The following is a 14,219-nucleotide window of genomic DNA, read 5'->3' as shown; positions in this document are numbered from 1 at the left end:
TATTGTGGGTTTGGTTCCAGACTACCACAATAAAGCAAATATCACAAAAGTAAATCAAATGAATTTTTTTTATTTCCTAGTGCATATAAAAATCATGTTTACCAAAACAAGTTATGTCAATGGCATACTATGGTCTTAAGTGTGCGACAGTGTGGTCTAAAAATACAATGTATATACCGTAATTAAAATGTGCTTTATTGCTAAAAAATGTAATTTATTGCTAAAAAAATGCTGTCATCTGAGTTTTTAAGCAATCTGTAATGTTTTGCTAGTAATGGCTCCTGACTGAACAAGATGGCTGCTGAAGGTTGGGGTGGCTGCGGCAATCTTTCTTTTTATTACTGAAGTATAATTGACATACAATGTATATATTCCTTCCAGGTGTATAACATGGTGATTTGACAATTCTGTACATCATGCTATGCTCACCATGGTAAGTGTAGTTATTTTTTTTATTTTTATTATTGAAGTATAGCTCACATACAAGACAGTTTCTTAAAATAAGGCCAACAGTGAAGTCTGCCACAGTGACCGACTCTTCCCTTCCCAAACAATTTCTCCATAGCATGTGATGCCGTTTGACAGCATTTTACCCACAACAGAATTTCTTTCAAGATTGGAGTTTGTTCTCTCAAACCCTGCCTCTGCCTTGTCAACTAACCATGTGGTATTTCTAAATTCTTTCTTGTCATTTTAAGTCTTCACCAGGAGTAGAGTCTATCTTGGGAAACCACTTTGTTCATCCATAAGAAGTAACTCCTCGTCCATTAGGTTTTGTCACTAGAGGGAAGCAATTCAGCCACAGCTTCGGGCTCCACTTCTCACTTTTGTGCTGTTTCCACATCTGCAATTACTTCCTCCACTGAAGTCCTGGACCCCTCAAAGTCATCCATGAGGGTTGGAATCACTTCTTTCTGAACTCCTGTTCATCTTCATGTTTTCACCTATTCTCATGAATCATCAGTGTACCTAATGGCATCAAGAATGGTGAATCCTTTCCAGAAGGTTTTGACTTACTTTGCCTAGATCCATCAGAGGAATTACTGTCTACGGCAGCTATAACCTCACGAAATGTATTTAAGTAAGGACACTTGAAAGTCAAATTTACTCTTGACCCATGGGCTGCAGAATGGATTTTATGTTAGCAAGCATGAAAACATTAATCTTTAAAAAATAATAACAACAACAACATCATTAGGGACGCCTGGGTGGCTCAGTCAGTTAAGTGTCTGGACTCTTGGTTTCAGCTCAGGTCATGATCTCAGGGTCATGAGATTGAGCCCTATGTTGAGCTCAGTGCTGGGCATGAAGCCTGCTTAAGATTCTCTCTCTCTCTCCCTATGCGCCCCCCACCCCTGCTCACATATGCTCGTGTGTGCGCTCTCGCTCTCTCTCTCAAAAACAAAAACAAACAAACAAAAAAACCATGTTGTACATCTCCATCAGATGACCAGGTGCATGGCCAATGAGCAGCAGGTCTCAACAGTGAGCTTAAAATAGTAAACCATGTTGTGAACAGATGTGCTGTCATCAAGGCTTTGCTGTTCCATTTCAGGAACACAGACAGAATAGATTAGCGTAATTTTTTTTTTAAAGATTTTATTTATTTATTTGACAGAGAGAGATCACAAGTAGGCAGAGAGGCAGGCAGAGAGAGAGGAAGGGAAGCAGGCTCCCTGCTGAGCAGAGAGCCTGATGCGGGACTCGATCCCAGGACCCTGAAATCATGACCTGAGCCGAAGGCAGCGGCTTAACACACTGAGCCACCCAGGCGCCCCAGATGAGCGTAATTCTTAAGGGCCCTAGGATCTTTGCAATGGTAAATGAACACTAGCTTCAACTTGAAGTCACCAGCTGCAGTAGCCCCTAACGAGATTCAGCCTGAAGCTCTGAAGGCAGGCAGTGACTTCTCCTCTCCAGCTATAAACTCTTCTTCTAATAGAAGACTGTTTCATCTGCGTTGAAAATCTGTTACTTAGTGTAGCCACTCTGATGAATTATCTCAGCGACATCTTCTGGAGAACTGGCTGTAGCTTCTACATCGGCATGTGCTGCTTCCCCTTGCACTTCTCTGTTCTGGAGACAGCTCCTTCCATTAAGCCTCATGAACCAACCTCTGCTAAATTCAGACTTTTCTTCTGCAGCTTCTTCACCTCTCAGTCTTCACAGAATTGAAGACAGTTAGTTAGGCCCCTGCACTGGATTAGGCCTTGACTAAAGGGAATTTGTGGCTGGATTAATCCATAAAAATTTTCTCCATTTCAGCAATAAGGCTGTTTAGCTTTCTTATCATTCATGTATTCACTAGATTAGCACTTTTAATTTCCTTCAAAACTTTTCCTTTGCATTCACAACTTGACTATAACTGTTTGATGCAAGAGGCCAGTATTAGGCCTATCTCAAATTTAAACATTGCCTTCCTCATTACGCTTAATCATGTCTAGCTTTTGATTTAAAACGAGAGCCATGCAACTCTTCCTTTCACTTGAACACTGAAAGTCCACTCTAGGTAGGGTCATTAATTGGTATAATTTTAGTATTACTGTGTCTCATGGAATGAGGCCTGAGGAGAAAGGGAGAGAGCCAGGGGAATGGGAAGTTAGTGGAGCAGTCTTAAGATATGCAATAGTTGGCCGTCTTTTTTTTTTTTAAGTGTATTTTATGATTTATTTTATTGAATAGTTGACACAATGTTACATTAGTTTCAAGTGTACAACAGTGATTTGGCAAGTCTATACATTATGCTATGCTCAGCACAAGTGTAGCTACCATCTGTCATCATATAATGCTACTCTCATACTCCTGACTGTGTTCTCAATGCTTTAACTTTTATCCCTCTGACGTATTCATTCTACAACTGGAAGCTTGTATCTCCCACTCTACCCATTTTTGTCCTTCCCCTCACCCCTTTCCTCTGTGGCAACTATCAGTTTGTTCCCTATACTTACAGGTTTGTTTCTGCTTTCTGTCTACTCTGTTTTGTTTCAATTCACATGTAATTTTATATATATATGTGTGTGTGTGTGTGTGTGTGTGTATGAAATGTAACCGTATTTGTCTGTGTCTGACTTATTTCACTTAGCATAAGACCTTCACGTCTGAAATGGCAAAGATCTCATTTTCCACAGCTAAGTAGTATTCCAGTGTGTGTGTACATCACATTTTCTTTATGCATTCATCTATTGATGGACACTTGGATTACTTTCCCATCCTGTTGTAAATAATGCTGCAATAAATATAGAGGTGCATATATCTTTTCAAATTACTTTTTTGTTTTCTAAATACCTAGTAGTGGAATTATTATGTCATGTGGTATTTCTAATTTTTTGAGGAATTTCCATGCTATTTCCCACAATGGCTGCACCAATTTACATTTCCACCAACACTGCACAAAATCTTTTTTCTCTGCAACCATGTCAACACTTGTTATTTCTTGTCTTTTGAATATGAGCCATTCTGACAGGTGCAAGGTGATACCTGCTTATGGTTTTGATTAGCATTTCCCTGATGATTAGTGACGTTGAACATCTTTTCATGTATCTGTTGGTCAAATGTCTATCTTTGGAAAAATGTCTATTCATGTCCTCTACCCATTTACTATTTGGGGTTTTTGGTGTTTAGTTGTTTAAGCTCTTTATGTATTTTGATATTAACCCCTTATCAGACATATCATTCGCAAATATAGTTTCCCATTCAGTAGGTTGCTTTTTCATTTTGTTGATGTTTTTCTTTGCTATGCAAAAAAGCTTTTCAGTTTGGGGTATTTCCGATAGTTTATTTTTGCTTTTGTTTCCCTTGCCTTAGGAGAGATACCTAAAAAAAAAAAAAAAAAAAAAAAAAAAAATAATGCTACAGCCTGTGTTAGAGAAATTATTGCCTCTGCTAGCTTCTAGGATTTTTATGATTTCAAGGTCTCACATTTAGGACTTTAATCCACTTTGAGTTTATTTTTATGTAAGAAAGTGGTTCATTTTCATTCTTTTGTATGGCTGTCCAGTTTTCCCAATACCATTTATTGAAGAGAGTGTCTTTTCCCCATTGTATATTCTTGCCTCCTTTGTCATAGATTAATGACCATGTAAGTGTGGGATTACTTCTGGGCTTTATTATGTTCCAGTGATCTGTGTGTGTGTTTTTATGTCAGTACCATACTGTTTTGGTTATTCCAGCTTTGTAGTGTATGTTGAAATGTGACATTCTGATACCTCCAGTTTTGTTGTTTTTCAAGATGTCTTTGGCTATTTGGGGTCTTTTGTGGTTCCATACAAATTTTAGTATTATTCTAGTTCTGTGAAGAATACTGTTGGTATTTTGATAGGGACTGCACTGAATCTGTAGATTGCTTTGAGCAATACGGACATTTAAACAGTGTTAATTCTTCCAATCCATGTGCATGGAATATCTTTCCATTTGTTTTTGTTACCTTCTATTTCTTTCATTAATGTCTTATAGTTTGTTCATCCCTAGGTATTTTATTCATTGTGGTTCAGTTATAAATGGAATTTCTTCCTTTTTTTTTTTAAGATTTTATTTATTTATTTGATAGACAGAGATCACATGTAGGTAGAGAGGCAGGCAGAGAGAGAGGGGGAAGCAGGCTCCCTGCTGAGCAGAGAGCCCGATGCGGGACTTGATCCCAGGACTCTGGGACCATGACCTGAGCCGAAGGCAGAGGCTTTAACCCACTGAGCCACCCAGGTGCCCTTGAATTGCTTTCTTAATTTATCTTTCTGCTACTGTGTTATTAGTATATAAAAGTACAACTGATTTCTGTGTATTAATTTTGTGTCCTGCAGCTTTACTGAATTGATTTAGTACTCCTGATATAGTTTTTTTGGTGGAGACTTTAGGGTTTTCTATGGATAGTATTATGTTTTTTGCAAATAGTAACAATTAAAAGGCATCCAAATTGGTAAGGAAGTATTTAATCTTTTCTTTTAAGTCCATTGCTGTGGCTACGATTCTCACTACTATGCTGAATAAAAGTTGTGAAAGTGGGTACATTCTCCTTGTCTTATTCCTGATCTTAGGGGGGAAAATTCTCAGTTTTTTACCACTGAGGATGATGTTAAGCGGTGGCTTTTTCATATAGGACCTTTATTATGTTGAGGTATGTTCCCTCTAAACCCACTCTGTTGAGTTTTTATCACAAACAGATGCTGGATTTTGTCAAAGTTTTTTCTGCATCTGCTGAGATCATCATATGACTTTTATCCTTCATTTTGTTGATACGTATCATGTTGACTGATCTTTTTAATGTATTGTTGAGTGTGGTTTGCTAATACTTTGTTCAGAATTTTGTCATCTGTTATTCATCAGGAATATGGCCTGTGGTTTTCTTTTTTTTGGATTGTCTTTGTTTTACTATCAGGATTAATTCTGGCCTCCTAGAGTATACTTGGAAGCTTTCTTTGCTCTTCCATTTTTTGGAATAGATTGAGGAAAATAATGTCTTCTTTAAATGTGTGGTAGAATTCACTGTGAATCCCTCTGGCCCTGGGTATTTGTTGTTGTTGTTGTTGGTAGCTTTTTGCATACCAATTCGATTTCATTCCCAGTAATTGGTCTGTTCAGGTTTTCTAATTATTCCTGATTCAGTTTTAGAAGATTGTTTCTAGGAATTTATCCACTTCTTCTAGTTGGCATATAATGTTTTGTACTATTCTCATGTAATCCTTTCTATTTCTGGGGTGCTGGATGTTCTCTTTCATTTCTGATTTTATTTATTTGGGTCCTTTCTCTTTTTTTCTTGCTGAGACTGGCTAAAAGTTTATCCATTCTGTTTAACTCTTCAAAGAAGTGGCTCTTAGTTTTCATTGATTTTTTTTTCCTGTCGATCTGTTATTCTCAATTTCATTTAAAGCTCTTATGGTTATTATTTCCTGTCTTCTCTTAACCTTAGGCTTTGTTCTTTTTCTAGCTCTTTTAGATTGTTTATGTGAGATTTTTTTTGTTTCTTGAGATTAGCCAGTATCACTATTGAGATTAGCCAGTATCACTATAAATTTTCCTCTTAGAACTCCAAAGATTTTGAGCCAGTGTGTTTTCATTTTCATTTGTGTCCATTTTTTCCTCTTTCATTTCTTCGTTCACCTATTACTTTTTCAGTAATATGGTGTCCAGTTTTCACAACTTCCTGTTTTTTTCAGTTTTTTTTTTCTTGTGATTAATTTCCAGTCTCATACTCTTGTGGTTGGAAAAGATACATGATATGATTTCAGTCTTCTTAAATTTATTGAGACTTGTTTTGAAGTTCACCATCTTTTTTTTTTTTTTAAGATTTTATTTATTTATTTGACAGACAGAGATCACAAGTAGGCAGAGAGGCAGGCAGAGAGAGAGAGGGAAGCAGGCTCCCCGCTGAGCAGAGAGCCCGATGTGGGACTCGATCCCAGGACCCTGAGATCATGACCTGAGCCGAAGGCAGCGGCTTAACCCACTGAGCCACCCAGGCATCCCGAAATTCACCATCTTTTGTGGTCAACTTTCATGGCACCCCAAAACAAGTATGATAATAAGATCACTGATTACCATAATAATAATGGAAAGTTCAAAATGTTGCAAGAATTATGAAAATGTGACACAGACATGAAGTAAGCAAATGCTATTGGAAAAATGACACTGGTGGATATACTCACCATGGGGTTGCCACAAACCATTAGTTTTGAAGGGGGGACACAATTGTTTGTGAAGTACAATGAAACAGGTATGCCTGTACTTAATTTAAAGGTTGGCAACTTTCCTTTTTTTTTTTCTTTATTTTATTTATTTGAGAGAGACCACACCAGCACAAGAGAGAGCAGCAGGTAGAGGAAGATGGACAAGTAGGCTCCTGCTGAGCAGGGACCCCAATGTAAGGGTTGATCCCAGGACCCTGGGATCATGAACCAAGCTGAAGGCAGACACTCAAGCAACTGAGCCACCCAGGCGCCCCAAGCTTGGCAAGTTTCAAAAAATTTTTAAATTTCTATATATTGGCCAAACCTAATACCTGTAAGCCAGTTTCAGTTTGCGATCTGTGCTATAGGTATAACAGTTTAGTTATCAAAGCTACCACTCTCTGAGCAGAGAGGTTTAATAACTTGCCCAGGGTTTCACAGAGAGTAATAGGGGAGCCACGACTTTACTTCATGCCTGTCTTACTCCAAAGCCTGTGCTCTGAATCACTGCTCTCCTCTGCCTACCCTATACATTCATCTATATAACCTGAGGCAGGAATCTGTAATCCTTTTGCTGTAAAGGGCCAGATTATAAATATTTTACTCTTTACAGGCTGTGAGGTCTCTGTCACAAATACTCAGCTGCCGTTATAGTACAAAATCAGCCAGAGACAATATGGAAAATAATGAGCTTGGCTGTTTTCCAATAAAACTTTAATAAATACAGATGGTAGGCCAGATTTGGCCCATGGACAATAGTTTACTAACACTCGCTTTAAGGGAAGCAAGGTTATCTACATTTTATACCCTAAAAAGCAAGATTGGGAAGGGAAGACTTGTCTGAGGCCATATTCTGTGTTAACTGTCACCCAAGCAACACTTAAATTATTGATGCTACCAGATATTCTGTACTTATTTGAAAGAAGTAAGTCTGAATTTCTCTAAAATTATTGTATAGTGTACAGTCACCTCCCCTGCCCCTGTATAGCTCAAGACTATAAATTATAATGCAAGAGTATAAAAAAGTCATATCACTCTGGTTCCATGCTCCAACAGTAACCCAGGTAGTTAATGACAGACAGTTCTACAAAGAATTCTATAAAATAGGATGCCTGGGTGTCTCAGTTCGTTAAGCGTCTGCCTTCAGCTGGGGTCATGATCCCAGAGTCCCAGGATCAAGTCCTGCATCAGGCTCTCTGCTAAGCAGGAAGCTCACTCTTCCCTCTCCCTCTGCCCCTCCCCCCTGCTTGGGGTCTCCCCCACCTCTCTCTCTCTCAAATAAAATCTTAAAAAATAAAATTAAAAAAGAATTCTGCATAATAGCAGGCCCACAAGCAAAATCCAGTATGGCTGTCCAGACATACACTGTGGTGCCTCCCCTAAACCCAGGTGCCTTGCAAATATGAGGCAGTTGTCAGAGGCAATGTGATCATTCATTTTCAAACTCTCTCCCAGGACGTGCCAAGGGTATAGAACACCCAGGTTAAGAGAGCCAAAATGAACATTTATTTCCTGATACCAGAGTCAATGTATGTTAGCAGGAGCATTATTGATTTGAGTTGTCAAGTATCAAAAGTCCCAACAGGCCTTGACTACAGAAAATGATGAACATGGGCCTGCTAAGAGGAAGGTCTGGGACTGTGGCCAGCTTCCAGACAGAAAGCTCCATTAGCACAGGTAGGGGAGCCTCACTTCAAGGACTTCCAGGGCCATCAGGCAGCTGAGGTGGGCAGCTGCCTCTTGTCCAGACCACAGTTAGAACAAGCAGAGCAGATGTGTGACGGCAGAACAAACCTCAGGGCCTCTGGAAACCTGACCAAGGGCAGTTAGGGCAGCTCTCGCCTCAGAGAGGTTGGGAGTGGAAGGAAGTAAGTATGTCCTTGGCCTTTACTAGGGGCTGGCTGTGGACTTCATCACACTGTACAATATCCACATCCACTTTATAACTGACCACACCGAGGCCCTCTGATGGTTAATTTTATGTGTCAGCCTTGTATGGCATGGCACTCAGTTGTTTGGTCAAACCCCCAGGGAGATGTCATTGTTAAGGAACTTTTATTTTTTTTTTAAAGATTTTATTTATTTATTTGACACAGAGAGAGAGAGATCACAAGTAGGCAGAGAGGCAGGCAGAGAGAGAGAGAGGAGGAAGCAGGCTTCTCGCTAAGCAGAGAGCCCAATGTGGGGCTCGATCCCAGGACCCTGAGACCATGACCTGAGCTAAAGGCAGAGAGGCTTAACCCACTGAGCCACCCAGGCGCCCCGTTAAGGAACTTTTAGATGTGATTAATATTTAACTCTGTAGACTCTGAGTAAAGCAGATTACCCTCCCGAATGTGGGTGGGCCTCATCCAAACGTCAAAGGCCTTAGAACTGAGGTCCCCCTAAGGAAAAAGTAATTCTGCCTGCAGACTGTCCAAGGACTCGCAACTGCAACATCAACTCTTCCTGAATCTCCAACCTGCCCTGCAGGTTTCAGACTTACCAGCCATTCACAAACCTAGGAGCCAATTTCTTCAAGTAAATCTATAAATCTGTATCTTATTTATATCTGTATTGACATTGTAGGCAGACACCTGTGCCTCAGCATGGAGGAGAGTCTACCACCGAGCCCACAAGCCCAGACATGGTTACCTTTTTGCGTGGCCGAAGCTTGTCCCGCCATTCCTTCAGGTTCTGGTTATGGCTCTCATCTAGAGCCTTCAGCTTCTGAGTTTCATGTTCTACCAGGAGGTGACACTTTTCATTCTGGAACAAATTCCAGGCAGAACAGGTAAAAAACTCAGAAGGCAGAGGTGCAAAAGGCTAACACAGACTTCATGCTATAGACCTGTTGACATCAGCATTATTCATTTCTTACTTCTTCTCCTTGATTATAATTTTATAGAAACTCTATACCTATTATACACGGATACCAAGAAACGCCTGGAGGAATATTTCAGAATATTCATGTTAATAGTTCTTATGTGGTAGGAGCTACAGTAATTTGCATCTTTCTTCTTGGTGCTTTTTTGCACTGTTTGAATTCTTCAACATGAACACTTATGTCATTTTTATAAAACTATTAACAATAAATAAAAATAAGTCCCCAAATCCCACCACTAGAGGCACCCACTGCAGAAATTTAGATGTTGTTCAGCTCACCCTCTATTATACACTTCTGACACCTGCTTCCCCCAACCCTTAACGTTACAATGTAAATATTTCTACAAAGAATTAACATTTTTCTTAATCATTTTCAATGCCTACACAGTATCCCAGTGTGGATTCATCAAATTCGAACACTCCCCTACATCTGGTCACTTAGGTTGCTCTTAATTTTCACTCTTTTATTTATTTATTTTTTAAGGTTTTATTTATTCATTTGATAGAGATCACAAGTAGGCAGAGAGGCAGGTTGGGGGGTGGTGTGGAGCAGGCTCCCTGCTGAGCAGAGAACCCGATGTGGGGCTCGATCCCACAGAACCCTGGGATCATGACCTGAGGCGAAGGCAGAGGCTTTAACCCACTGAGCCACCCAGGCGCCCCTTAATTTTCACTCTTTTAAATAGCACTGTATTGTGTGCTTTGGACTGAATTGTGTCTCCCCAAAATTCATATGTTGAAGCCCTAATCCCCACTGTGATGCTATTTGGAGTGGCCCTTTAGGGAAAAATTAAGTTTAGCTGAGATTCTAGGGGTGGGCCGTCATGATGGGATTAGTGTCTTAGACTAGAGAGGTGGCTTTCTCCTTCTCTGTGCCATGTAAGGACACAGCAAGAAGCAGGCCATTTGCAAGCCAGGAAGAGAGGCTGAACCCAACCACACCCGGAAGCTGATTTTAGCCTTCCAGGCTGTGAGAAAATAAACTTGTTTAAGCCACCCAGACTGGTATTTTGTTATGGCAGCCAGAGCTAAGATAACTATATATGTAATTATCTATATCTTGTGTCATTTCCTCAGAAGAAATTCTGTGGTAAGGATGAGGACATGGACCTGACGCATTCCCAACTTCACTGTTCTCTTAGGTAAGTTATCTGCTTCAAAAAAGTTACTTAGAATTTCTCACAAGCAAAAGATACAAGTCCCTGTTGATTCCTCACAGAGAATCTAAAGCAAGGGGAAAGCACTTTCATCCAGATACACCAACCCTATTGAGTTGGAAGAGTGAAACCCATTGGGGGATTTTTCGTTTTGGGTTTCATTCTCTGGCTTCTAAGGGTTTAAGAAATGTTTAGTTAGAAACAATAATCCTAGAAGTACAGAGTACCTTTGACCTGCCAGGAGCTGGGCCCCTGGGATTCTGTATGGGTTCTCTCAGTTAATCCTCCCAGTAACTCCATGAGGCAGGGATGGGGAAAACAGATGCAGAAGGTGAGGGGTTTGGATAAATTTCACAGAGCAGTACGTGGCAGGGTCCCTACCTGACAGTCTTCAATGCCTGTCATGTTTTCTCCACACCTCTCTGCCTCTCCAGAAATTGCCAGATGGGTCTAACAGCCTGAGCAATTTCCTGAAATCAGAGGTTTGAACCTGCCTATTCCTCACGTATGGCAATGCCTGGCTCTACCACAAGGGGGCTCCCGGTACCAGCTCCTGGGGTGGCGCCCCTCAGGCATGGGGCAAGCTCAGGAGTCAGGAATCTTGAAGAGTTCAGGATCTCCCTGGGGAAAGGGGTCACCAGGAGGTTGGCAACACCAGGATCCCGTTCCTTGAGCCTCTTGCCATTAAGGGTGATCTGAGCTGTAGGTTTTTCTGTGTGTTCTTTATCAAATTGAGGAAGTTCCCCTTTATTCCTAGTTTACTAAGAGTGTTACCATGAATGAGTGTTAGGTTTTGTCAGATGCTTTTTCTATATGATCATGTGCCTTTCCTGTAGCCTGTTGATGTTATGGATTACGTCAATTTTTGAACGTTGAACCAGCCTGGGATAAAGCCCACTTACATTCTTTTTAGATTTGTCGCAGTCAATTTGCTAATATTTTGTTGAGGATTTGTGCATCTGTGTTTATGAGAGAGAGTGGTTTGCTGTTTTCTTTGTAATGCCTGGTTTTGGCGTTAGGATAATCGGGACACTGTGTCCGCAGACACCCAGCAGCATGCAACCGCCAGGCCCCAGGCAAAGCACTTTCAGTTCAGTCATCTCATTTACAAAGCCTCACCCCCATCCTACAAAATGGGAATTCTCTCCCTCCCCCAGCCCATACCCACTCTGTGGAGGCAGGAACTAGAGCCTGGGAGGTGATGGGATTTGGCCAAAGCAGGATGGAAATTGTTTTAGCCCCGGCTCCTCTCAGGAGACTCCTTCCCTGTTTGTAGTTTTTGGTCCCTGAGAGAGGACTTCTTTGAGGGAAACTGAGGCAGTCCAAGAAGAGGGGGCAGGGAGGGCGGTACCTGCAGCTGCTGCAGCTCGCTCATGTTGCTCTCACACTGTGCCATCATGTCCCGCATCTGGTTCTCATGTTTTTGCTGCTGCTGTAGCCGCTCTGACTTCTGCCTCTTCTCCTCTTGCTGGGAGAACTGCCACAGAGATAGTGAGTGCCTCAGAGGGCCACAGGCCTGGCTGGGCCACTGGGGGTTGGGGGGTACCTCCACCATTTGTTCTAGAACACCCTGTCAGAGGGACTGCTTTGTGCATAACCCAAGTGCCCTACACCATTCAGGCTCTATCCTCCTCCTGAGCGGAGACCCAGGCTGGTGGGGACACGACACGGTATTGTTGTGACATGGCCACTACTCAGGAATCAGAGGAGCCCAGGGCCACCGACCCCATGTCCCCAAGCCACATGGATGACGCACAAGTGGGGTCTCGGTAAATGCTAGAGGACGGGGTTTACCAGTGGAGGAAGCCATGGGATCGAAGCACCATCATCTGAGAGGGAACAGTCCAGCAGAGCAGCTGATGAGGGGGTGACTGGCACGCCTCCTCCACGCCCCCACCCTGCAGCTCTCTCTTCCATCCCTCCCAGCCGCAGAAGGTGCAGGCCCCCAGCTCCAGCACACCCGCGGAGCCCCACCTGCTTGATCTTCTCGCGCTGCTCCGAGGCGCTGCCCGCGCCGTTGATGTGGAGGCTCTTCTTGTACATGGCCATGCGCGTCTTACCCTCGCTCCTCTGAATCTTGGGCAGCCGCGCTTTCTCCTGCTGCTGCCGCACCTTCAGCTGCTCCACCATGCGCTGATTGTAGCGCTGCATCTGCTCCCGCTCCTGAGGGGACAGCCGGCCAGGGCCAAGTTCATGGTCACATGTGCTTTGGGCCCTGGGGCAGGGGGCGAGGAGGGGGGCAGTGTGTGCAGGGAGAGGCCCAAGGCTGCCATGCACTATTCCAGAATCCAGGATCCATGTGGTCCCAAGTACCCGGCAGAGCAAGGCTGGTATCGTTTTACTTCTACTGTTAAATTTCTTAAGTGAGAACAGAAAATGTTGCTTTTTGTAAATGTTTGGGATTTTTACCTTCTAAATGCCTTCTCATATGATCTGTGGTCACATGCCATTAAAGCTAATACCACAGAGCAAAATACACAGACAGGGATGGTTCATCATTCTTGATGGCAGGTGTCAACTAAAAGCACTATTAAATTTGAGTTTTTCCTTCACCTAACACCTGTTTGTATTTCAAAACTTGACATGGCTGTCACCTCCTCCAAGGAGCTTCCCCTGACTTCCTAGCCAGGTTGGGCACCCTTATTAGAGCTGCCATAGTCCTGTGCTGACCGCCATCATTGCATTTAGATTAGGAATTGTAATTACCCACTGGCTGTACATCCATAGCTTGGTTTGTCTGTCTCTGTTCCCACTAAGGGGATCAAACCAAGACAGACAATTACACAGAAGTAGAGGGCGCTCTGGCCTCACAGAGCAGAGCCCTTGCCTGGTCTGAGGGGGTTAAGGAAGGCTTCCCAGCAGAAGTGGTTTAAGTTGATACTTAAAAGCACTCTGAGGGAATGCGTGCAAAAGAGAGCGATAAGGGGGAAATGGAAAGATGAGGGAGAAGGGGAAAAGTGAAAGACACACCCTAAGGAGTCCGTGAGGGAGCTGCCGTCTGCTTCCCTACATGGTTTTCCCTATTCCTAGCGCCTCCACCTAAGGCAGGACATCCCCCAAGAACCTCCTGGGGCCCCACTGCGACCAACACCTGGCTCTTCTTGGGAGCACAGATCATACTCAAGTGGCGCCCTGTCACGGCGTGGCCTCACGGCCCTACCCAGTCCTTTTGGTGGCAGCCTTGGTGGCCCGCCCAGCCAGGGACCTCACCTTCTCATGCTTGCGCACCAGCTCATGCCGCTGGAGAAAGTACTGGTCTTTGAGCTGCTGCTTCACCAGTTGGTGCCTCTCCTGCAGGTGATGCTCCTCCATTTCCCATAGGGCGGCCTCCCGGTCTGTGAAGGAGGAGGCCTGATGAGACGCTTATGGCCAGAGCCCCACTGGGCCAGGAGAGCAGTACACCAGGAAGTGACCAGAGTCAGAAGCCAGAGAAACCAGAGACCTAGGCTAGAGCTGCTCTCATTCACTAGGATTTGGGACAGGTAACAAACCTTCTGCAGGCCTCCACTCCTGCTTCTGCCAAATGCGTACAACCACA

The 14,219-nt window shown here is 43.0% G+C and overlaps 1 protein-coding gene and 1 long non-coding RNA gene across 5 annotated transcripts in view; one reads left to right on the top strand and one right to left on the bottom strand.

Annotated features, from left to right (window-relative positions):
* The window catches only part of STK10 (serine/threonine kinase 10), a 120,074-nt gene that overhangs the window by 5,116 nt on the left and 100,739 nt on the right, over positions 1–14,219 (bottom strand). For all 4 annotated transcript variants that reach the window (XM_032337010.1, XM_032337011.1, XM_032337009.1 and 1 more), the window contains 4 exons: positions 13,892–14,016; positions 12,656–12,844; positions 12,033–12,158; positions 9,294–9,407 (listed from right to left, as the gene is read on the bottom strand). In XM_032337010.1, coding sequence (XP_032192901.1) covers positions 9,294–9,407; positions 12,033–12,158; positions 12,656–12,844; positions 13,892–14,016 — 554 coding nt within the window. The remainder of the gene's footprint in view (positions 1–9,293; positions 9,408–12,032; positions 12,159–12,655; positions 12,845–13,891; positions 14,017–14,219) is intronic.
* The window catches only part of LOC116586709, a 75,100-nt gene that overhangs the window by 59,346 nt on the left and 1,535 nt on the right, over positions 1–14,219 (top strand). The window contains exons 2-3 of the long non-coding RNA XR_004284116.1: positions 9,228–9,432; positions 10,602–10,666. This is a non-coding gene — a long non-coding RNA (uncharacterized LOC116586709). The remainder of the gene's footprint in view (positions 1–9,227; positions 9,433–10,601; positions 10,667–14,219) is intronic.

The sequence above is a fragment of the Mustela erminea genome, chromosome 3 (genome assembly GCF_009829155.1).
Source record: "Mustela erminea isolate mMusErm1 chromosome 3, mMusErm1.Pri, whole genome shotgun sequence".
NCBI lineage: Eukaryota > Metazoa > Chordata > Mammalia > Carnivora > Mustelidae > Mustela > Mustela erminea.
This window is presented reverse-complemented; position numbering and strand designations above follow the sequence as displayed.